The sequence below is a fragment of the Amblyomma maculatum genome, chromosome 1 (assembly GCF_055883805.1).
Source record: "Amblyomma maculatum isolate TAMU_Amacu chromosome 1, ASM5588380v1, whole genome shotgun sequence".
Taxonomy (NCBI): Eukaryota; Metazoa; Arthropoda; class Arachnida; order Ixodida; family Ixodidae; genus Amblyomma; species Amblyomma maculatum.
Window position 1 is genome coordinate 273,421,548 of NC_139344.1, and position 25,958 is coordinate 273,447,505.

General features: G+C 44.8%; 1 protein-coding gene across 1 annotated transcript; it reads left to right on the forward strand.

The window, feature by feature from the left end:
• The first annotated feature begins 1,545 nt into the window (after positions 1 to 1,545).
• Positions 1,546 to 25,945, forward strand: LOC146206560 (TBC1 domain family member 12-like). The gene is made up of 7 exons (XM_084609595.1): positions 1,546 to 1,961; positions 13,163 to 13,245; positions 13,507 to 13,958; positions 20,413 to 20,541; positions 24,055 to 24,164; positions 24,222 to 24,325; positions 24,387 to 25,945. The coding sequence occupies exons 1-7, from the start codon at positions 1,546 to 1,548 to the stop codon at positions 24,584 to 24,586; spliced, it is 1,494 nt and encodes a 497-aa protein (XP_084465721.1). The 3' UTR covers positions 24,587 to 25,945.
• The last annotated feature ends 13 nt before the right edge of the window (positions 25,946 to 25,958 follow it).

Sequence of the window (25,958 nt, forward strand, 5' to 3'; positions counted from 1 at the left end):
TTTGACACTTGGGCTTCGTGGCTTGTGCAGTTTGGATGAGCTTAATAACGCCATGCATGTCTGTATACATATATAATGTAAAGCCTGACCAATACAAGTGCTGGGATGACGATCAACAAGTGTAATAGTGGGCACATTGCAATACAGAAAATGGTTTTTAAATGGAGTTAGTTTTCTTGTTCCTTGCTAATTGTGGATCATTGAATTTGTTGTAGAAAATACACTTGTTTGGAAGTGGGTGAGTGAGAATTACAGATGTTAATTATTGAGAACCGAGTAGAATGAGTATTACATTATAGTAAAACTCCACTATGGTAAACTCTGATATTATAAAGTGAAACAGCAGTCCAATTTTGCCTTTCATTAATGACTAATTTCTTTATTTCATTTATGGTAAAGACGTCTAATAAAAACCGGGTATAGTGAAGAGCGTCACGCTGTGGCGACATACTTCCCGCAGAATGATGATATCACGTCCTGCGCGCTGTCTAGAATCACAAGGCCAACATTCGGAAGCAAATGAATGCCGAAGATAATAAAACTGTGCTCTGTGAGCTGGCTTGACCACCATGCTCCTTTCAAGGTGGGAGGAGAAGCCAGCCTTACGAAGGCCTTGGGGCTGTGAGACAAAAGTGGGGGGGGGGGGGGGGGGAGTGAAGCTGGCTATGAAGTAGATAAAAGGCAGCACGGGCCACTGAGAAAGTAAGCAGTAAAAATGTGCAGTTACAAGGGAAGGCGGAAAAGTGTGGGGGGGGGGGGGGGGGACGAATTATTCACCTGCACTTGGCAGCACGAAGCATGATGCAGCTGCTGCAGCACTACGTGTGCAGGTCTGCTAAGCTCAATTTTACCACGCATTTTTTTATCATATTACCTCCTAATTGGTACCAAGTCCACTGAATATAAGGCACGCAAAGCTTTGGTTTTCGCATGAAATCAAGCTTTCCTTATATTCATGAAAGTGCGGGTACCTTCACAAGGCATTGAAAAAATGATAACTTAAATGTGATAACAGAAAATAATTGTCACATAAGGGGATGATAAGAGGTGGATGGAAGGTATTTGACCATTTCCTGTGTAAACCATCATTGTACATTTAGTAAGTAGCCAATTACTAAACAGCATCCTCAGAGCCATGCCATCACCAACAACTGTTGTTGTAAAGATCCTTGCTGGCCAGAATTACTTTACTATAGAGGGGTTCTATATTATTTGTTTCTGTTACTCTCGAAAGGTGTTTGTAACATTCAGTGTTGAGTTTTCTTTTTTTCAATTAATACTCTGTGATAAAAATTCAAGCTTACATTTCACTACTGCCATTGTAAACAGGCAGATATATATGGGACTGAAGCAAGAAATGTACTTCTGCTGAAGGGTAACAAAAGGTTGCAAGTTCAGTGCTCTCAACCTTACAAAAAACATTGCTGTGTCCAGAAGAAAGATTTGCAGTAGTCATGATGACATCAGGCATACTAGGTTTTGTAGAACTATATGGTCGTGAGGAATTGCAGTTGCCTTTGAGTGGGTGGAATAGTATGCCAGACCATGGAGCAATGTCAAAAGAAGGGAGCCTGCACATGCAGGGCCCTGAGTGGCGGCGGCCTGCCCCTATCCGGGCAGCCGGCCGGCAGCGGCCTGGCCAGCCTTGACGGGGCCCTCGACGGCCTGGCCTTGGTCTATGAGCCTGCCACCCGGCTGTTGCGTCGTGCTCCTCCAGACGGGCCACCTGACTCAGTCTCTCTCACCAGCGGCTCTTCTGTCAGCACCGACTTGTCAGCCTCAGACGACGGAGCCAGGCAGCATGGCCGCCTCTCTGCCATTCTCAGTAAAGGCCTGCTGGTGTGGAAGTCCAAAAGCTCCGTGGATGAGCCGAGGGACCCTTCACCCACCCCGTCAAAGCAGAGTGGTGAAAGTTGTGTGCCAAGCTCGACAACAGCACTCATCCTGGAGAAGAGACCGTCGTAAGTGATCTCGTTGTGCACTAAATTCTGGTTGTCTGTAAAGCAACTGCATTTTCCCAGGAAAATGAAATGGCAGCAATTTCATAAAACGTCTGATGCCTTAAAGCATTGGTGACATAGCGTTTGCTGGTGTATTTGCTTTTTGTTTACTTAAGTAACCTTTATTGCAATGTTAGTAGCTTGATTCGGTTAGTAAGTGGATCGTATACAAAAGACAGTGGCCTAATGCCCAGTAGTTGTCTTTTCTCCTATGTTAACACTGTGTTAGAATTTGTTCCTATCTGTGGGACACTTGTGGAGATGATCCATTGTGTATAGTTGCAGCCATAATAATACGGAGCACGCTTTCGCAACTGGCCTTGACTAATGAAAATTGGGCGGCAACAAGTGTATATGGTTCCAAGTGTCGATAGTCCACTTGCGTGTATCCACAAGAAACCTTAAATTTGTTTTGCGCAGTGTGAGAAGTTTTCAAATGCAAAACTGCGCTCTATAGCATTTTGGTCGCACCTTTACATGGTTGCAAGCTTTCCTAGTTTGAGGTATTTCAAATATTATATACACTTGCTTGATCTTCACTTGCCGTTGCCATCTGCTCATTGCTCAAAACACTTCCATTACTTCTTCAGTTGCAGCTAGAATTTCCGTTTCCGGTGCCAGCGTTTCTAGGAATAGCTCGGTAGTTGCTTATGACTTGGTACATTTTATTGAAGCATTTCTATCTTGCTTTTGGTTTGTTATCCAAGTTGTCAGTTTCAAAGTGTAATTGCCACTGCATACAATACAGAGGGGATAACAAGTTTGCACAAAAAGATAAATTTATTGGTTGTTTCTGTAATTAAATTGAAAATTGCTTTTGGATTTCATGCACCCAGTGGAAAACTAGTCAGAAACAAGGAAAAAGTGCGACTGTCACACTTGAATATAGAATAATAGAGTGCTTAAACTTCCTTCCCTTGCATATTGGAGGGACCTGTACATCTAGCATGAACTTGAGCTTAGTTTTCTCCCTTTCCAATTGCACGCTTCCTTCGCAGTTTAATGCATCCTTAACCTTTTCTGTGTTGTAGTTCTGGATGTCCCTGAGCTTCTCTTCATAGATTGAATTTTAGAAGAACCATTTTCTTGTCACTCTTTCTTACCATTCCACCACTCAAGTTCATGTGGCTGGCAAAATGACGCTGTGCTTCGAAAAGTGTATGAATTGGGTTACAGGGTTTAGTCTGCGCTCTGTCTGTGTTGGACAAAAGCAAGGGTATGTATAGTTGCGTGAATAGCAAAATTTTGTATTTGAAAAGGCCATGTAGCAGCGGCTTTCGATGGCGGTCAGCGCTTTACCACGCGGGCTTTTGCCGCTTGCTGGCTGGCAGTCACTGGCTGGCAGTCACTGGCTGGCAGGCAGGCTGGCAGGGGAAAGGGCAAGCCATGTGACAAGCGCAAGATGCTGCTGTTTGGAAATGTTGCGATGTTTCTCTGGCAGTTTCAATCAATTCAGTTCAGTTCAGGCGTTCAGTCGTGTCCGACTCTTCGTGACCCTATGGACCATGTCACGCCACGCTTTCCGGTCTCTCACTATCTTCTTAACATCACATAGCTTCATCTGCAATGCCTCGAGAATGCCATCTAACCATCGCGTTCGCTGCCTACCCCTTCTCCGGCGACCCTCAACCTTTCCCAACATCAAATCTTTCTCCAGCGACTCCTCTCTTCTCATCAGATGACCAAAGTAGCTGAGCTTTAACTTTAGAATTTGACCCTCCAATGAGCAGTCAGGGTTTATGGTCGACAATATCGACTGATTTGATCTTCTGGCAGTCCAAGGAACTCTTAAGAGTCTTCGCCAGCACCACAATTCAAACGCGTCAATTCTTCGGCGGTCAGCCTTTTTCACAGTCCAACTCTCGCATCCATACATCACAACTGGAAAGACCATAGCACGGGTTATACGGATCTTGGTTGGCAGACTAATGTCTCTGCTCTTTACTAGGCGGTCAAGGCTAACCATTGCTCTCTTTCCCAGAAGCAGGCGTCTCCTAATTTCATGGCTGCAGTCTCCTTCCGAGGTAATCTTGGCGCCCAAGAACAGAAAATCTGTTACAGCTTCCACTTCTTGTCCATTGATGCTCCAGGACTTGATAGGGCAAGACGCCATGATCTTCGTCTTTTTAATGTTCAGTTTAAGCCCAAACTTCTCACTCTCTTCTTGTACGCGCATCAGAAGTCTCTTGAGTTCCACTTCACTTTCTGCCATTAAAGTGGTATCATCCGCATATCTAAGGTTGTTGATACGTTTTCCAGCAATCTTCACTCCAGCTGAAGACTCGTCCAGACCGGCCTTCCTCATGATGCACTCTGCATATAGGTTAAATAGGCAGGGCGACAGTATGCAGCCTTGCCTCACCCCTTTCTCAATCGGAAACCAATCAGTAAGACCATGCCCAGTTCTGACTGTGGCCTCTTGCCCTTCATACAGGTTCCTGAGGAGACAGATGAGGTGAATTGGAACTCCCATCTCTCGGAGAGCTTGCCACAATCTGCTGTGATCTACGCAGTCAAACGCTTTCGCATAATCAATAAAGCAGAAGTAAATGGGTTTCTGGAACTCTCTTGCTTTTTCCATGATCCAGCGAAGGTTGGCAATTTGGTCTCTAGTTCCTCTGCCCTTGCGAAACCCAGCTTGCACGTCCGGAAGCTCCCGATCCACATACTGCTGCAGCCTACCTTGCAGGATTTTTAACATCACCTTGCTAGCATGCGAAATAAGCGCGATCGTGCGGTAGTTGGAACAATCTTTGGCACTGCCTTTCTTTGGAATGGGGATGTAAACTGACCTCCTCCAATCCTGTGGCCACTGCAGGGTTGTCCAAATCTTTTGACATAATGTATGCAGTGTGTTAACAGCGTCGTGGTTGAGGTTTTGAAGCAACTCAGCTGGAATACCATCAATTCCGCTTGCTTTGTTCTTAGCAAGGCTGGCTAAGGCCCATTCAACTTCACTCTTCAGGATGCCCGGCTCGAGATCAGTAATCACAACCGTCCTATGTTGGGATTGCACATCCGGGTCCTTCTTGTACAGTTCTTCTGTGTATTCCTGCCACCTCTTCTTTATCTCTGAGGCTTCAGTGAGGTCCTTGCCTCGTTTGTCCTTTATCACGCCCAGCTTAGCACAGAAGCTTCCTTTGATATCTTTGATTGTCTTATACAGAGCTCTTGTGTTTCTTAATTGGCTGTTGTCCTCAACTGCTTGACACTGTATGTTCAGGAAGGCATTCTTATCTCTCCTTGCTATTTTCTGAAAATCCGCATTGAGAACCTTGTATCTTTCTCTTTCCCCCATACCTTTTGCCATCCTCCTTTCCTCAGCTATTTGCAAAGCCTCTTCAGATAACCAGTTTGCTTTTTTGCATTTCTTTTGCTTTGGAACTACCTTAGTAGCAACTTCTTGTATTATATCACGAACATCAGTCCACATCTCTTCGGGCTCTTTGTCTTCTAGATCTAATTCTTGAAATCGATTCCTCACTTCCACAGCATATTCTAATGGAATCTGATCCAGATCATACCTGAAAGGCCTTCTAGTTTTCTGCGTTTTCCTCAATCGAAGCTTAATTTTGGCAACAAGAAGCTGATGATCGGTGCCACAATCGGCCCCAGGCCTTGTTTTTACTGCTTGTATAGCGCTTCTCCATCTCTGCCGGCAAATAATATAATCGATCTGATTCCTGTACAGACCGTCCGGTGAAATCCATGTGTACAGGCGCCTCTTGTGCTGTTGAAAATGAGTATTCGCTATGGTCAGGTTGTTTTCTTGACAGAACTCTACTAGCCTCTGCCCAGCTTCATTTGGCTCACCAAGACCGAACTTGCCTGTAATTCCGGATATTTCTTCACTCCCGACCTTAGCATTCCAGTCTCCTATGAGAAAAACGACGTCTGATGATGGGGTGCGGTCTAAAAGGCATTGTAGGTCCGCATAAAATCTCTCAACGTCAGCTTCTTCAGCAGCAGTGGTCGGTGCATAGACTTGGATAACTGTTATGTTGAAAGGGTGACCTTGGATCCGAAGTGAAATCATTCGGTCGTTTTTGGGGTTGTACCCTAGCACTGCTTTGCCCATTCTTCTGTTTACTATGAGAGCGACCCCATTCCTTCTCTTGGATTCGTGCCCACAATAAAAGACATAATGGTCGCCGGAGTTAAATTCTCCCATTCCGGTCCACTTGAGCTCGCTGATACCCAAGATATCAATGTTCAATCTGTCCATTTCTCGCTTGACGATATCCAGTTTACCTTGCGTCATAGATCTTACATTCCATGTTGCTATGTGATATATCTCCTTGCAACATCGGACTTTCCGGTCGCTTCCCGACACATCCACAACTGAGCGTCCTTTTGGCTTTAGCCCAGCCGCTTCATTCGTCCTGGAGCTACTAGGAATCGCCCTTTGTTCATCCCCAGTAACATGTGGGACGCCTTCCAACCTGGGGGGCTCATCTTCCGGCGCCATATCGATAATGGTATTGTGACTGGCCATAGGGTTTTCTTGGCAGGAAATACTGGAGTGGGTTGCCATTACCTTCTCCAGTGAATCACATTTTGTCAGAACTCTCTGCCGTGACCTGTCTATCTTGGGTGGCCCTACACAGCAGAGCTCACGACTTCATCGAGTTTCGCAAGCCCCTCCGCCACGACAAGGCAGTGATCCATTCAATCAATTAAGAGTTCGTAATTCCTAAGTGTTGTTTAGGTTCACGAGCCACTGTTTCAGTATTCAAACTATTCAGTTTCAAATATTTGTGCGCCTTTAGTTTTACGTCCTCAAGAAAATTTCAGGAAAGAGACCCCCCCCCCTTTTACGTTACCATTGTAAAGAGAGAGGAAGCTGCAGGTGAAACCGATTAATTCAAAATAGTATGCCCATGAACCAGTACACTTATATACCAGTGAACCACTACCTTCACTCACTGACAAATTGCTGAAAAGGCTCATTCCAAGTTTTAGTCTGTATTGTACAAAAACTAGGAGAGTTTACAGTCCTCGAGGAAATTTCAGCAGTACTTTTTGGCAAACATTCTAGAATATCGAAGAGCATAAGGCCATCAAATTATTTTTAGTGAAAGCATGCTTCTCCATCGTATGTTGGCGTCAAGGGTTCCTTTCCGGCTTGCAGCCTTCTGAGCGAGGAGAGCCGTAACTTTGACCCCATCAATCTGGAGATAGTGCTGTATGCTACTATTCAAAGATTTCCATAATTTCTAGGTGGAAAGTACTTATTGGAGACCCTCTACCGATTTATGCAGGCCCATACAGATCTACTCAATCTTACCCTTTTTGCCAGCATATTCATTGTCGAACAGCACATTGCAACCACATTCTCTCATCTGGTATTTCTGATCTCCAGACTTTTCTAAAAGGCAAGCACTCTTACAAGCTGTATGCGTTCAAACAGCAGCTGCGAAGCACTGTCTATGTAATTCAAAGAACTGAACACTGACTGAGATGGTGTCATGAGACTATGACGGAAGTGAAAAGGTCTTGCCTCATGGAGTAGATTGAGCGCTCCAATATCCAAGAAACCAGGATTTACATTTTAATTTGTCAGTTATATATGAAACAAGCTGCAGTGCTGTCTTGCAGCAGAACACTGCCATTATAGGTGCAGCCCACCATGTGACCACATCTCTGGAAAATGTCATAAATTTGCCTAACACAGCATTCTTTTTGTTTTCAGTAGTGATTGTCTTTTTCTGTTACATTATGTGCCCTCTGCAGTGAAGGTACGCTCCCTTCGCATCCGCAATATATGCCGTTAGCTTTTGTCAGTAGATGGTGCCACAGTGTTTTGAAATGTTTGGATGAAGCGGTAACCATAGTCCACTAAAAGTTTTGTTGATAAGTCATGTGTCCCTGAGCCTTTACAGCCTTCAGTGTGGAAATTTAAAGGGACCCTACTCTAGACTAAAAATGTTAAATTTTCTGTCTGGCAGGCGGGATTATATTGGTTTTCAGTACATTGCTCTTGCTGCCACGGAGTTGCCATCGCACACACGTCATGTTTTCCTGCATCAGACCACATAAAAAAAGGCATGCATTCATTGATGGAAAAATTCTCAGAAAACATTTTCTTTACAGTTTCTGTGAAAATTGTCATGGAATGTGCCATTTGTGACAGTAAGGTTTCCATTGCGGCAGAAAAATTTGGATACTTAAAACCCAGTGTTTGGTCTCTTTAATGTTGAGGTATCGTATAGTATATGCTAAATAGGCTAGTTTAAAGGAGCAGCCACACCAAATTTTAGTTGTGTTGTTTTTCTTTGAAATGATGCGCAGCACATTATAAAACACGGACAGCCACATTGATCACGCAGAAAGCAATAAATAATTTGAAGTGAATTATAATCTGCCATGCTATTTCGGTTTTAGTTCCAACTGTTGAACTGTGGCTGTGAAGTCGAGGTCACATGAGTCGTACAGAAACTGCTGTATGCTCACTGCTTTGTTCATGTAAATTCAAGTCAACCTTTTATGCAAGCCTGCCAAGGAGTTGGAATCGCAAAAAAAAATGAAGGAGCAGCAGTTAGTATACCAGTTTTTCATGGCACGTCACCTCAATTCTGTGACGTCCCAGCCATAATTAGGTGCCGAAACTGGCACTGCATGAGAACATAACACAGTTGTAAATTATTTAGCTGACATACATGAATTCTATTTTGCGACTCCAGTACATTATTATTATTGGCCACACAGGCAAAGGATTTTAAACCTTGCATTCACTTACTCCTATATCCTATACACTAATTTCATGTGTGCTATTCCAAAGAAGAAGAAAAAAAAACATGCATCCAAAAGTTTGATTTCTGCATGTCTTTAATTTCTGTATAAATGAATATTTTGCGCTCGTGTGCCCGTTGGTTTTAAATCAACAATAATAATATTAATTTCTTAATAAACAGCTGCCTGCCAATATATTCATTGTTTGTAGTTTCATAAGACGGGCCAGTTTTCTGGGGCTCAACATAGAACAGCTCGGGCCTTTTATTAAATGCCTCAAGAGTTTTTGGCAATTGTGCTTGCATTTAACTGCTTTTTGTTAGGCCTATCAGTGAGTGTATATAAAAGAGGTGGTGACACAAATTCCTCTCAAGATGTCTTGTGCCAGGAAGGGGCCACTTCTTTTGCCCTGCTGATGTATGTGAATTCTTCGTTATCTTCCGGGTGTTCCAGGTAACTTGAACCAAGGGATAACAAACTGAAGTATCAAGAGAGGCACGCAAAACCTGTTGCGTATTGTTGACAATCGTCTTGTACACTTTGGGCTTTTTTTTTTGTAAAGATTCATTAAGATCTAAATTTTAAGATATTGCTCTCGGATAGTAAATGCGACCTAAATTTCGAGAGCGCCGTCAGAAACCCCTGGTTCCATATTTCTTTTGCTCTTATCTACAGAGAAAGCCCGCGAAATACAAATAACTCACATGACTAGTGCATTTACATACTGCTCTCAGTTAGGGTCTCTATTGTTTTTGCCCCTATACTGTTCGAGAATGGAACACATCATTTTCATCTCTTAAATTGTTATTATTGACAGTGAAGCGGCTGCATCATTATTGGAATTTTTTATGCCTATTCTCATGTTTTATATAACCGTACCCCCAACTGTAATGTCGCAAGTGGCGCTGTGGGTAATCTAACTAATAGCTAAATAAACATCTCTGAAGTTAGTATTGTTAAATTGAAATAATTCACCATAATGAGCCCATCAATTTAGCCTGGTGTTCAAAGTGACTGACAATATGCAGCTGTGGTGTCCCATTTACTCTTTTGTTCAAAATAGCTGGGACACTAGTATGTTACTGAACAGCCTTAAAAGTTGCCCCGAAGGTTTGCGCTCTCTTCATGATCGCAGGTCATCCCTTCTTTATTCTGTGGAAGATATAGGGAGCAGGTGTTCAGATCCTTTGCGCTTCTTAGAGCAAGCGTCTTAAAGAAACGGGCACTCATTGCAGCAAAGTGCTGCGCCAACCAAAAAGGCTACTGGCAGTTTATTTCCAGCCTTTCTCATGAAATGAAAGGAGGGAAAGGAAAAGAGAGAAGGAAAGACCAGGCTAACTGCTCTCAGGCTGATAGGCTGTAGTCTGATGCACTTCTAAGTTTATACATAGTGCTTATTGTTTTCCATTTGTTGCCTAAAGTGTATGTTTGACAGTCTTTTTCGGCGCCTGAGACTAAGATTCACCTTTTTGGTACTACTAGACAATCTGGCCTCCAGTAGAATGCTGTGCAACTTTTAAAATTTTTTTGCAGGAAACTATAACCAAGGGCATAATTATCATCCTGCGACTTCAGAAGTGAGAAGGGAAATATTTATTCCTTTTTTGAATTGGATCCCATTTTTAAAAGAGCCTAACTGTAGGCCAGTTGGTGGGACATCGTAAAATTAAAACCGCGGAAACGACAGGAAGTAGGCAAGGAGACAACACAGGCTGGTACTGACTACTAACATTTATTGAAGACGCACTTGACTTATATGGATCAGACACGCGTAAACTGCCAACAATCACTAAGTGGGTGGGTGTAAACATGAGCATACAAAGCAACTGCAAAAGTTAAAATAACAGTCACGCTGCTTTCATGCCATCGGTTGAAAAACAAACCTTGGAGAGAAGCTTACAGGTATTCATAAATGGTGCATTGCTACAGCAACGAAGGTGCATTTTGGCAGCTGGTGCGATAGAGCCTCAAGCATATCCCCCCCCCCTCCTCCCCTCCCTTGGACTGATTTTTTTAGTGCCTGCTGGCCTATTCCTGTACTCTGAAGGGGTGGAAGTGGGAAGTATTTTATCGAGAATGGGTCAGTTTTTAATCGGTTCGATATTGTTTTTTTTTTTTTTATTGACGGATGTTTATCGATGTTTCTCAGTTAAAACCGGAAAGTACACGGCCTAACAGTTAATGCTTGCTTGAACCATGTTGCCACCGAATTGCCATTTTGTGAGCAGTGGTACAGTAAAGGTCTATATAGAGGCAACTAGCCACTAAAGTGTTGCACATTTCAAGAAAACCTGTGCATCTTTCAGGCGTCAGCTGATTTTTTTTTTTTTTTGGTAGATTTTTATTTCTGTATGCCCTGAATCCAGTGTTCAGTATTATGAATTTGATTTCGCTCTTTTCGCTGTCATTTTGCACCATTTGGTTCTAACTTGATTTACATAGCCACAGTGTACCGTTTTTGCACAGAAGTAACCAAACACAGGGAGTTTGTTTCTTTTGCCGTGCAGCTGACCACTTTGACACCCCTTAAGTTAGAAATCTATGTATGGTAAGGAGAACCCGTTTTCCCACCTTTTGAACCATTTGGCCTTTAGGGTTGGCATAAAGGCTCCACTGTATGGCTTAGAAGCAAACCCCGTTGCCTAGTTACCTTCGGCAAAGACTGTACATTTGAAATGCCGAAGGTGCCATGAGAACTTGTATGGATACACATACAAAGGAGCAAACTGCAGTATAGTATCCGTAAAATTGATCATATATTGTATCCCTTGTGAAAGGTCCACATGCATAATGTTTTTACAGCAGCAGCTGTATAGGGGACTCCTCCCACATAAACGGGGTTACCGTCGTTGTTTTATGCCTAGACCAAAAGCACTTGCTTTCACCTGCTGGCCAGTTAGAGAGCATTGCGCCAGCAGTACTAAGAGAGAGTGCCATTGATGGGTGCGCCTCTCTGTCTAGTGATGCTCTCACAATGTGGCAGGGTGTTACAGTGTGGCTGTCACTGTTCCTAATCACCTGAAAAGAGCGAGAAGTAAAATAATGTGCTAGTATATTAGAACACTTGTTATCAAAAAAACTGCCGGGCATTGGTAGTGTCAAACCCTGGTGAAAGAAACCTGGGGAGAGGGAAAAGGGCAAGAGGCAATGGGTGGCTAGAAGGAAACTTTTGGTCACCAATCAGGGTTGAGGTGTGGGGTGAGTGAAGGTAGGGTGTGATGTGCCACATTGTGTTTGTGCTATTAATGTGATAGCATTAAAGGCTCCGTTCGCCGAAAACCTGGCGTCGGCGCTGGCAGGCGGTATTTGGCAGCTGGCATGCCACGCACTGACTTTGATGTAGGGTCGGCTGACGTTACGTTTGGTAGGAGCTGCCGACTCGGGCCTCTCCTTTCATATGGGAGGGCGATATTAGAATCCGCTTGCTAGGACCTTTGCATTCACGTTACCCCTAGGCCATGCAGGCACGGTCATAGGGCTTGGTTAAAGCTGGGCTTTATATGTGGGTGGTTGCCCTACAATATTGTGTCATACCCTCAAAAAAGGAGGTAAAGTGTCCCCCCATAAATTTTTTTTTTTTTGATCGGGTGAGTGGAGGGTATGGTGCGTCACAGTTGTGATAAATAGACTGGATCCTGTCACCTGCTTGCACAGTCTGAACATGTCAGTGGCTTCTCTGTTCAGGGCAACGCTAATGCTAGTGCATATTCTGCCACATTAATTGCATTGATCATCTGTACATTTTTACTTTTGCTTTGAACACACACTTGCGGGGTTCGTACAGATTCTTGAAATCCTTGAATACCCTTGATTTTCTAAAAAGTGTTTCAAGTTCATAAATTTTGCTGCACTCTTGAATTCCTTGAAGAGTTAGATTGAGCTGGTTCATCTTTAACAAAGAGGCTAGATTGCTACTGTAGGAGTATCGCCCTCACATGGAAAAGTGGAATACAGGGGAAGGATAAGCAAAAGCCGAATAAATCGTATGGAGTACCTGCACATGATGGGGAACATGCAACAGAAAGGCAGCAGGCATATCTGAAATGAAATTGCTGGAGCTTGCAAACTTTTCTGAAAAGAATAGAACTGCAAAAAAGACAAAGAAGAAGTGCTCAAATTTTGGTGGGAATCAGTTGCTAGTCTCCGAGGATGCTGATATTCAGAATGACACGACTTCCCTTGGCAAAGCCAACAGTTTCTTTCTAAAGGCCAGAAGAAAGGAAGCAGAGATGGTGACCTTGGAAAAGGAAATGAGAGCAGAGCAATCTGTATGATCTAAAAAAGACTCCTAGTTCTTCTCGTTTATTGCCCCTTTGCCATACCCGAAATCCTGGAGCTCACCTTGAACTTTATCCCAAACATCCTGTACGAACCCTGTTCTTGTATCATTTCCTGCATGACTGAGCATCATTGTTCATGCATGTTTGCAGGAATTTGCCAGCCAAGAATCCAGAGGAAGAGCAGAAGCACAAGCAGGAGTACGAACAGATGGTGAAGGCCGCCCGTAAGAAGGGTGGGTTGCAGTGCTGTCTCCTCCCTGTGGCTTTTTCTGCAGACTATTGCAACAAAAATACTTTGCAATAGAATGTTAGCATCAGCAGCTGCCTCCTGTTGTGTATTGTAAAACAGTTTAAGAAAAGGAAGAATGAATTGATGTTGTTGCCACCTCAGGCAAAGCACTTGTGCTTCTTATGTTTGGAAAGGATGGATTAGCATGTGATGCCAGCTTGGGTTTAGTCCTGGAACCTGTTTGCTATCTTCTTGTCATATTCAGAGTTAAAAGATGCCCGTGCCCGCAAGAAGCAGATGCAGCAGCAGTGGAAGCAGGAGGAGCAACTGGCACAGGCCACACGCACTTGGGTTTCCGAAGTGCTACCCTGCTGGGAGGTGGCACGTAGCCAGCGACGAATACGTGACCTCTGGTGGCAGGGCCTTCCACCCAGCATACGAGGCCGTGTCTGGAAGTTGGCCATTGGCAATGAACTGAACATCACACCTGAGCTGTATGAAATCTGTGCCTCACGTTCGCGCAAAATTTGGCGCAGCGAGGCTGTGCCTGAGGAGGGCTCTGCTCTTCACACGCGTGAGCAGTCTGCTCACTTGATCCGACTGGATGTGTCACGCACCTTTCCACAGCTGGGTATCTTCCAGGAAGCAGGTCCCTACTTTGATGTCCTGCACTGCATCCTTGGTGCCTACGTGGTCTACAGGCCAGACATTGGTTATGTGAGTATTCAGTGAAAGATGAAAAATACCTTACATCATTATGCCTTTGCATAGCAACATTCACTGAGAGATGCAAGAGTGCTGTCAATTGAAAAGTGGTCTTTCTTTCGACAAGCCATGCAAAATTTAGTCAACATTGTAAAGGCGTCTGCTTTGGCTGTCGGCATTGTTGAACTGGGCTTTCATGATGGGAACTGGGACATCATGAGTACCTTTCATGATGTCAAAGCAGTGTGTGCAGTTGTTGCAGAGAATGTAGATGATGCTGCAAACCAAAAAGAGCTGCCAATAGCCACTTGAGTACAACTATGGCAGACACATGACTGACTCATGATGCTCATAACGCTGTGCCCAACACCACTACATGACGCTTCAGCATTGCACTGATGCTAATGTTGATGTCTTCAGACATGCTTGTGCAAGTGGTATCACAAAAGCTTTGCTTGCCCTAATCAAGGCTTCTTTCTCTGCTCACCAGGCTATTGTTAACGCACTGTAGTCAGCTTGGGAACTTGCTGCACAGCTTCCTGTATGGTGTTTTGAGTTAACAGTGTGCAACTTCGTTGACTACTATGTATTAAATGCACTGTGAGGGCACCTGTGCCATCACAGTTATTACTGTGATACAAGTATACAAGTGTTCCACTTCCTGTGGAGGTTAGCATTCTTTTTTATGGCTCTTTTATGGCTATGACAGCTTTTTGGCTCCCTTTCTGATTTAGATCTGGTGCATTATTCTTAGGTTAATAGAAAGCTGAATGTAAAAGCGATAAATTAGTCTTACTGCTACTGATTATTGTTACTTTTATTGGAAGGCTATTTGTGCGGGGATCAAATGGATGCAGCCGGCACAGGACCAGGTTTGAAAAGTTATTGCCCTGCAGTTGGTGAGGTCAGGCTGGTTATCATAGTTTTTGTGAGCATTTGAGCTGCACGAAAATACATATCACCAGCAGCAGCAGCTTCCTTGACTGGATATTTCTGTCACGGATTAGCGAAGCTGCCTTATGTTATTGCTTGGTTGTCAACGTTTATTTGGGCATCAGATAATTTAAACTTTTTCTTTTGTTCTAGTTTGATGGAGAAGTTTGTTTTTGCCTGTGTTTTTCAGAAGAGCAAGAACCTTGTGAATCTAAATGTCAGTTATTAGGTATTTTAACCAGAGAGCATCGACGGTGGGTACATTACAAGCACTGTGGGTAATACTATCTATAGAAGAAAGAGGGCAGGCACCAAGACGCTTCTGAATGCATTTAATTCCCGCCTGTCCCCGGCTATCGATATGCCAACATGGCGCTCAGTCCCCTATCGCACGCGCCCCTGAGTCCCAAGCCTCTTCTTCCACCTCTTGGTTTCGCTTGCAGATTCCTTCGCAAATCTACAACACGCTCCGCGCCCTGTGGTGAGGCGTAGCTCGAAGCTGGAACAGTGTCACATCAATGGTTTCTGATGACCATACTGACATCTCATTCGTGACTCTCGTCAATGATGACATGAGATACTTCATGAAGACCGGCTTCCAACTTTCGCAGCAGGGCACCAACAGTGCAGAACAAGATGGATCCGTAGGGGCGTGGCAGCACAGGTTCGAATTACACGTTGTAGCCTACAGTCTGCTCAAGTTGGCTCCGAGCATTCTTCTGCTATACACCCAACAACAGACTGCGCTGAGTCGCCAGTGCTGTACATCACCCAGCATCAATCCCTTGGTTCATGTAGGAGCCCAGCAAGTACTGTGGCACCTCGGTAGTTTTCTCGCAACCTATAGCACCCCTTATGACGACGACAACAGACGCCGTCCAAGATGCTGTCATAAGAGTTGCAGACCGGAAGTTGCTTGCGCTCGTCCAGCATCTGCTCCAGTTTCGCGTCGTGGTCCACCTGATGGTTGTAACTGTTCAAGATATCATCGTTGATATGCTTGAGCGTCATCGTAGCCTGGGAACCCTCATCAATGTTGCACGATGTCTACGGGTTCCGGTTCTGTTGGGTGAGGACAGAAGCACCACCTCTGGTATCGGCTGTGACACCACTTGCTCTGCTTCTAGGTGATGCGGTACTTTGAGAGAAAGGTTTCACTTAGCTCCTTGGATGACATCTGCTTTTTGGAGCCCTGCTTCCCAGCATGAAGGTCTTGTTGTGGCTTTGCCCCACTTCACTGTAAGCATAATAGGCTTTTACCTTGTTCATCAGCATAAAATGGTGAGTTCAACGCTGGAAGTTCACAGCTGCATCTTGAAGTTCTAGATGCACAAACTTGATATCAACACTGTGGCACAACACAACCACATACTCCATCTCAAAGTTACTAACAGTGTCACTCACATTCCAAAAAGAAAAAAAAAGAAAACACAAAACAAAACGAAGTGGTGTTCGCTGTCCTAAACCAGTTCACATCCTTCAAGAGCAGCCACCAAATCGGTGCGTCCACCAGGATCGAATGCTAGTGCCTCCTGTGTGAAAAATTCATCACCTGTGGCACAAGCTATCTGCATGGAATAAGTGTCCCGATCACACCGTGCACTCTCTGAATGCAAGCCCTTGCAAGCTGTTAGTGCAGTCCGACTGCACAATGCCGCAGGTGGCACGAACCTCACATCGGTGAGCAACTTCGTGCGTGGCACAGCCAGCTTGAACAGCTTAGTTGCTGCTATAAGTGTCCCGATCACACCGTGCACTCTCTGAATGCAAGCCCTTGCAAGCTGTTAGTGCAGTCCGACTGCACAATGCCGCAGGTGGCACGAACCTCACATCGGTGAGCAACTTCGTGCGTGGCACAGCCAGCTTGAACAGCTTAGTTGCTGCTATCCATTGGTCGGGCCCTTCTCATGCACATAAGCACCGGGATCACAGAATGATTTGCAATGCGCCGTCAACTGTGGCAGCGTTTCATGGTTCTTGTTAAGGCGACAAAGTCCCATGTCAACGTGAATTTGCCCCACTGTTTCCGCGCCCGTGGGCTTTGAGTGTTCGTACTGGGCTTTCGCGACTATTGCATTACCCGTTTCGTCATGCGCACGAGATTCATTGCAAACATCTTTCATGCCATCATGCGCGGCATCAACCTCAAATCGCCCTGACGTCCTGAATCTCGTCTCCTATGCTAGCGGGGCTCGCCTGCATATTAGAAGTTAGGTATTGCTCTTCCCTTTCTGCCACAACTGCGTACACAACAACATCAGGTGCTTCGCAGCTAACAATCTCTGCAATGTTTGCCAGGACCTGCACTTCGCTCGGGATGCTCTGAATATCAACCGGCTTTACGCCGTCGCACTTTACCTGTGCCTCTGACTCACTGCATAGTGCTTCTGTTCTTTCGGGAGGAAGCGAGTGACAATATTCCTGCTCTGGCACTGTTGCTGTCATTTCTTGCTCAACTGCTGTCTTCATAAAACGACTGCTGTCAACAGCAGGAGTAAATGCCTGAAGGCTCTCGATATGGTGTCGAAGGAGCGTCATTGTTCATGTGGAAATTTCCTGATACTCTTCTACAGCTATTATGTCTTCTGCACAGGCCTGACTAACTCTAAAATCCTGCATCTTCTCATTTAGTATGCGTAAACTGTTAGTAAACTTCTTTTCGATGTTTCTTGAAGTTTTTTTTTTTTCTTCTTCTTGTTGTTGGTAATGGTCCCATCTCCTTGCTTCGTCGAAAGAATTTCAATGGCCCGAATTAAATTAACAAACTGATTTAATTAAACTAATAGGTCGGTTGGATGAACAAACACAGCACAGTTGAGGGGAAGAACAAATAAAACACAGAGTTGGGTCGCCCTCCGGCTTAGGACAGTCCGTCGTCCCAAGCGAGCGTACGGGAGAACGTCCGTCTTCTCCTTCGCTCGGGCCGCAACTCCCCGGGCCACCCATCGCACCTCATCGTTTTCGCGCGCTTTCCGTTTCCGTGAAAACGTCCTTGGTGCCCCCCCCCCCCCCGTTCACACAGATTCGTGGAAAATCGTAGCCGAGGTCCAGTTCGCCGAAGCGTCCCAACCCCGGCCTTTCCACCACTGGCATTCCACTCTCGAGGACGCGCACGAGATTTACGACCGCGCTTTACACATACAAAATAAAAAAACAACACCAAACGGACGCTCGACGGGGTCCGCCGACGGCGTTCGGAGCCTGGCGCGCTAACCACCAGGCCAAACACAGAACGGCAGAGTGCCCCTCAATGCGCGAGACCCCTCGCCCCTCAAGAAAGACACAAAACAGATAACTCGCACAAGCAGGGACACTTCACACTGTAACCCAAAAACAAGAAAAAGGTCCCCCCTCCCCGGGTACGGGCGCCGCTCCGCCCGGGCTGGCTGCCCGAAACGGCAGGGAACACAAACACACACAAAAAGAAAACTCGAGAAAACATGCACTGTTGACGACCTTACACTGTTGTTAGGTTTTCAGTTGGCATGAATGAGCTTGAAGTCAAGAATAGTCCCATCGTTCGATTTCAGTAATTCACTTGCCTCATGGCAGAGCCGGGTCTGAAAAGCTTGTTGAATGATGCGCTTCCTTTTGATGCGGTCCATGGTGTCTCGATGAAGCCCTCTTCTCTCTCCGGTGGGGTTCGCTGGTGGAGCTCCTGGTATCTTCCTGGAGAGTCTTTAGATTTCTTTAGGAGTGCAAACTGCTGGTCTAGTTGGTTCATATTGCATAGAAAGGAACCAGCGAATACAGATGCAAGACAAGAGCAAAGAAGGCACACACCACAACGCTGGACTTTCTTTTGTAACCACCAGGAAGGATCGATGGAAGAGCTCACAGTACTTTCCCGAGTTTCGGCACCAAAATTATTAACCATGCCAACTTAGAAATCAAGTTGAGGCCTATGTCACCATGCATTGCCTAGTTTAGTGCTGCTTGTCACTCGAAAGGACAACTTGACGAAGATGTCCAGTTGTCCATTGCTTACAGTGTTGGGGAGCTGTAACTGAATGTGGTTAAAGAAGCAGTGGCACTTTGCCAATTCCTCTTTCCTTTCATGTTAAACACTCCCTGTGTGTGCATAAATAGTGTTTAACAAGCTTTACGCTGCTTAGTATTAATAACTGTTTTTTCGCTGCACCTACTCCAGGTATAAATACAGACATGTGAACTTTTAGGGCCTTACTTGGGCACTCGGCTGCTGTACTGGAAGATGCGGTTTCGATTCAGCAGTCGTGTTTCAGTGAAGGTGAAATGCAGAGCGCCAGTGTGCTGTGCATTGTTAGTGCAAGAACACCTGGTGGTCAAAATTAATCGGCAGTTGATGATCAAGGATGTTAAACCCCGGTAACGGAATTTCCTTCATGTAAACAATAAGAAGGCGTTTGCTTGAGATGGTGTTGATGGCTGGAAGCAACTGGACATGGTAAGATTTCTGCTGGTGTTATGGAAAGAAAAAAAAAAAAAAGAAGTGTTTTCATGTCATTGTTATGCTGATTGTCTATTGGCTGTTGAATGAACATTAATCCTCTCTCAGCAGGTGTTCCTAATGCATTCATAATCTGCCAGTGACAAGTTCTTGCAGCAAGAGCTATCAAGGCCAAGCTTTCAGACCGTTAGCTGTACTGCTACCATTCCCGAAGGTCAAATGAGCTGGGATTTGACCTCTAACAAAGGAATGAAGCTGCTAGTCACGTACGCCTCCCTGGGCATTGCCATGTGTGCAAAATATCAACTTTCAGCCTAATTCGACTATGGCAAACACTGTGCTAACCCCCAAATTTGGCCTGGGCAATCCTGCATTTGGGCTGAGCCCCCCAAATTTGGCCTTGGTCAATTTGGACCAAAATCGATGTCCAGCCTAATTTTGCTATGGTGAACTCGATGTGACCTCCAAATTTACCCGGGCCATCCCCAATTCACCTTGGCTGGTTTGGATTTAAAATCTTACTACATCACTTGTAAATATCGTCATAATAAACAATTTACGCAACCATGCAACCCACGCATCTTTCCATATTGCTAAGCAACTCAGAGATAATGCTCTATATTCAGGTTCGGCAGTGCTGAACCACTGCAGATTTCTTTTTTTCTTATTTGGTGCCATTGGCATTTGTAATGCAGCAGGTGACACCACGCGTGATATCATTGCAATGTGCCACATTAATAGGCCAAAATGCTGATCACTAATTGTAATGACACCATGAGTTCACCCTTTTTTCACTACATTTGTCGTGCCGTATGACCATTTTGTATAGGCGGGTGGATGACGACCATCCGCCTCTCATACCCGCAGCCAGAAGACACTCGGCAAAAAGCAACCCTATCTAGAGTTACTTCCAAAGCCCTACCCAGGTCGATTTATCTGTGGAGACCATGCAGAGCCACATTTTATTCTCATGCCAGCATTATAATATAAATAATATAGTGCCAGCTAGTACTGCATGTTTGTTTATCCTCTTCTAGTGCAGCCCTTTAGTATCATTCTAGAGCTGCAGTTTACTCAACCATGTGGCTGCAAACTGTTCTGCAGGTGCAAGGCATGTCCTTCCTGGCTGCCATGCTGCTGCTCAATTTGGATGTAGCTGATGCCTTCATCTGCTTTGCTAACCTGCTCAACAGACCCTGCCAGCTGGCATTTTTTCGCGTCGATCAGCCACAGGTAATTTCTTGTGTTAAAGCACTATTTATTATGTATAGCACAAACATTTTTGCTGCAAATCCACGTTTATTTTTATTTTACTTTTTTGAGATAGCTCATTGACTTGATCGTAAACTGCTGTTCAAAAGCTGTGTTACAACAATGCCAGGAACATTTTTTTTTTTTTGTACACACATACGACCACATGTGGGCACACAATTTGGATGCTTAAGCACAGTCGAAGTTTGTTATAGTGAGCAGGTAAAACTAAAAACACTAAAAGTCATGTTCTTAATGGCACGTTCGTCAGATGAACCCTTTAAGAACCGGTCATTGAAGGCAAACGTCTACAATAATTGCTAAAGTGTGTGACAATGCATTTGTTTGTGATCCTCATTTGCATTTCACCCTATAACTGCTGTTTCCAGGGCTTACTTGGTGCACCCTAGTAACTGAAGTATTTGCATAACATGTTGCAAGTGTATTATGGTTAATGTAGCACCGAGTTGTAGCTGTCGACTTAACTAGGGGTGTGCAAAAATGTATTCAGAAATGTAAGCAGGGAAGCCAGCTCTCATGGCCTGCTGAAAGGTACAGCCTTTGTCAAAAGTTTATAGAGCCCAGAGGGTTTACTTTTAAGCCATATATTATGATTTCTTTAACAGTTTCGGAAGTTCTAGCCATTGGAGAGGGTAGACCGAAAAATCTTCTTGCTTTCAGCATGTTTGGAAACCTGGGAATGCATTACGAGCCACATAGTATGACTCAGAAGTAGACCCTGAGGACTCTAAATATTTGACAAAGGGTGTACATCTCTTGCCAAAAAATGTACTGCAAGAAGTTCTGGAACTTACGCTTAATAATTGTTAGAAAACTAGGTACTAAATGTTTGAAATTATCACTCAAAAAGATGTTGAGCTAGAAAAAGTTTATGGTGCTATGTGATAAAAGGATTTTCAGTCTGTTCTTCATATAGATTTTTTTTTTTTTACTTGGTGTAAACAATTCTTAAAGTAAAATGTAATGTACCAAACTATAGCTTGATAAATATTCTTGACATTACAAGTCGAACCTGGATATATCGAACTCGAAGGGGATCGCAAAATAGTTCGATATATATTGATAATTCGATAAACAGAAATCTGCTTGAGACGCGCTGCTTGCGATTGTGAAAAATGAGACTGTCTTTGTCGCGTAATCAACCCACTCACATAATGAACCCAACCTCCACTTTTGCCCCCGAGAATTAAAAAAAAAAACAAAAAAAAAACATTGAGACCGGTTCAAATGCAAGCGATTGAGCGAACTCGGCCACGAGCGGTAGCGACTGAGAAAAAAATTTTCACCTTGTTGGAGCTGCGTCGCTCGAGCCGCCACGACAACTCAAAACAGCTTTTTGCGTTGCCGTGGCAGAAATCGCGAGCGTTTTTGCTTGCATGTGAAACAGCCTTTAGTCAGTGGCACGTCCCTCTGTTTCGGCCGTTGCATCAACAGCTCATTTATTGACAGCGCGCCAAGATGCTGCGCAGCGATAACGTCACGTATGCTTATCTTTTGACTATACTTTTGATAGCTCCTGCAGTTGCGGAGAGCGAACATGGCAGAGTGCCCGTGATGGCTTGATTGCACAAGTCTGGTTAGATTCATCACGGCGTGCTTGGGGCGGGCGTAGTGAACTGCCATAAAATCATTGGAAAGTGTGATAGCTGCAAATGCCGTTTGAAGCGAACAATGCTAAAAGCCGGTGTCATGATCGCAGCTGACCACGTGCTTTCGTTGATTCATAGATGCAAGGGTGGACGACTCTCGCAAAAAAAAAAAATGCCAATTCTTAACGTCCGCAGCCGCCATAGCTTACAGTACGCCGCACGTTCAGCACGACGACAAGGATGAATGACTCTAGCAAAAAAAAAAATATGGCGTTTCTTAACGTCCGCAGCCGCCAGAGCTTACGCACGTTCATCACGACACTAGACACACAACGCACATCAGCCACAGCGCACAGAGGGTTCACAACACACACTGTAGAAAGCTTACACTACACCGCACGTTCAGCACGACGACAAGGATGAATGACTCTAGCAAAAAAAAAATATGGCGTTTCTTAACGTCCGCAGCCGCCAGAGCTTACGCACATTCATCACGACACTAGACACACAACGCACATCAGCCACAGTGCACAGAGGGTTCACAACACACACTGTAGAAAGCGTTGATGTTCTGTCTGCCGCGGGCTGAGCTGGCTTGTCGGCGCATGCTGCTGCGAACGAAGACCGGACAAGAGAGAGAAAGCTCGGCAGAAGAATGGGCACACTCTTGCGCTTCACTCTTCGCATTTTTACCTTCTCCCGAACACCACGGCTGCATTGGCTGTGTCTGCTCCGTACCGGCCGTTGCCAAACAGGTTCTCTCTCATTCCTTCACGCACATGGCTTGCAAACGTCACGTGCTGGCGCACAGCAAACGATCACCGCAGATGCACGTGCTTTGGGGAAAGGGCGCGGCACTGCTCTAGACCAGCCGTCGCCGGACCGTTCCCTCTCGTTCCTTCCGTTCAATATAGCAATCATTTGATGTGTCAAAAATAGCAGTAGACATAAGCTCATCTCTAACCTTTAAGCAGGAATATATTGCTCCTACACTAGTGACAGGATTCTTGCAGAGATGTGCTGGCAGCATGCTGATCCACTTTGCATTGAAGTCGCAGTGGGCAGTTGTTTGAGACTAACTAGCCACTGCCTTTAAGATGTTGGGCCCTGTTACCAGCACACTATGGCCCAACACTGATCTGTGATGTAAGCAAAATGCGGTGGCACTGCTGCCGCTCTGCTGGGCTGAGTGGGGTTGAAAAGTAGGCTTATTATCCATGGGAATACATGGAGAAGAAAGTTTTCGGAGCAGTTATTGGCTTTGAAAGTACTTTCCAGTGTGTGACAGTGTATACAATGTTTTGAAGGGAATTTTCGAATTACATCATGTTCTGTGTTTATCATTCCTGGTTGTAAAAAATTCTCCTGGGCAAATTACCAGGCTGTTTGAGCTCAAACACCGACCACAGGGTAGCTAATGATGGTCTACATATATTTATAATTTAACATCAGAACTTAAGTGCGTTATCTGGAATCGATGAAAAACTGCAGTTGTCTGCAGCAGCAAGTTTTGTGAAGGTGAAGGAAACAGCAAATTTTACAGGCTGTGCCACTGGCGAGCTGCCACACTAGTATCTTTCAGGTATTCCGTGACAAGCATGCAGCACCCATTGGGAGAAAGTAGTACAATGCGAATAGGACGAGTACAAAAAACGAATACAATGTGACAGGGCGCAAACTACCAGCTGTTTATTCGAGTCTGACCTTGGTCAACTCCTGTGATTCATTCGTTTCTTTGACGTCGTCCCACTGAAGAAAGACTTGAGAAGCTTACAGCTTGGCCAGTATTTCAAGACGTGAGCTAATTTAGGTTTTTTGGGCAGACTAAAAGCTAAGTTTTTTGTGGCACATTGCATGCAGTAATGCCAGCTTTTGTTTAATGCAGATGAATGCCTATTACACCTTGTACGACGACTTTTTTCGTGAGAACCTGCCCAAGCTGTTTGCACACTTCAAGAAGCATAACCTCACTTCGGACCTGTACCTGGTTGACTGGTAGGCTCAGCTTTTGTAAGCAATTGCGACAATTGTTAAAAAGTGCCTTCTTTGCAGGATATATACGCTTTACAGCAGATCATTGCCCTTGGATGTGGCATGCAGAGTGTGGGATGTCTTCTTGCGGGATGGCGAGGAGTTTCTCTTCAGGACTGCTCTTGGTGAGCATTGTACAGATTTTTCTTGGCAGTCCACTAAATGCCATTTTTGGTTCTGTTACAGGCATTCTGCGGCTGTATGAAGATGTGCTGTTGCGGCTAGACTTCATCAATCTGGCTCAGTTTTTGACAAAGCTACCCGAGGACATGAGCGCCGATACTTTGTTCGATGCCATCAGTGCCATTCGCATGACTGTAAACAAGCGAAATTTTGCCCAGGTGTTGGCCAAGCACAGAGAGTCAGCTGGGACTGGCCAGAGCTGAGGATGGCTGGTACATTTGCAACCAGGTCTGTGTCGTTGCGCTGTGTACCTTGGAAAAATAGATAATTGCAAAGAAGATAGAGAAAGAAAACCTTGAGGGACACAAAAGTGGCACGTCACACAACTTTTTTTTTTTTTTTTCATAGCATCCTCTCCGTTTTTCTTTTCTCACTCTTGTACGAGTTCATTTTCATGGAGGTAGAAGTTGATGTCAGCTGGCTCGCTTTTGTCTAGTGTCCAGTTCTAGTCAATACGTACTCACAACCAGCTGGGAAAACTTTGGAGGAAGGCAATCTTGTGTGTGGAGAGGCTGCCAGTGCCCTGCTGAGTGTAGGGTAAGTATATGCTTTTTGTTTGCAGGCTGGCTAGAGCTGGGGAGCGTTGTGCCTGCCCAGAAAACATCGAATCACAATGTTGCGTAGCAGGATGTGGATGGTGCAGTGTCTCGCGCACTGCAGCAGGAGTTTCTTGCTGCCTTGTAGTGTCCCCTTTTATTTTTGGTACTGCATCAGTTCCAAGGACTTGCGGGGGTTATGACGGGCTGTCTCATCATTGTAGTTATTTTTCTATCTCTGTCTGACCTTTGCTCTGGTGACATAAGGTACAGGGGCATATCAATAAAGCGTTGTGATGCTTGCGAGCCAATAGCGAAATGCAAACTTGGATAGTTCCAACTAGTGAACTGTGCTGCTACCCGTGGGCCTGTAAAGGCCACCCTTGCTGGGCATTCCTTCAGAAGGAACTCCCAGCATACAACTTTCCTCAGTATTTATACCATTCCACGTGTGTTCGGCAGGGTACACAGTGTTGTTGCTGGTAGGCCAGATTCTGTAAGCAGCAAGGCTGCCTCATCTGTTCCATGCCATGGTATGCACTCTAGCTGGTGGAAGAACTATTCCTCTCTAAGGCAAGAATTGTCTTCCATCGAGCTTGACGCATAGGAGGCTTAATCTCTCTCAAGTTCAGTGGGATAGTTGGAGCTATTGAATCTGTTTTTCAGTATTGCACTCTGCATCATTGTACAGACCACACAAGTGGCATGTTGTTGATGAAAATACAGCAATTATTGGTCAATATGAACGCTACTTTATTTTCTTTTCAGCAGAGAGAAACAAACAAGTTATGGGTGGGAGAAAAGATTTTATACAATGTTTGCACCCATATGAATGAACATGTGCAACTCGGCAGCATGGTGCTGCTACAATCAAATGCATACCTGCTGGTCTTTTTGCAGGCTTAAGACTTAAGCTTTTTGAAGTTGTAAAGACAAGGAGTGTATACACCTGTATAGAAATAATGCTTAGGTGCATATTGAAATGTACAAATATGTATAAAAATAAATAGACCTTCTGTACATGCAGCTTGTCAAATGC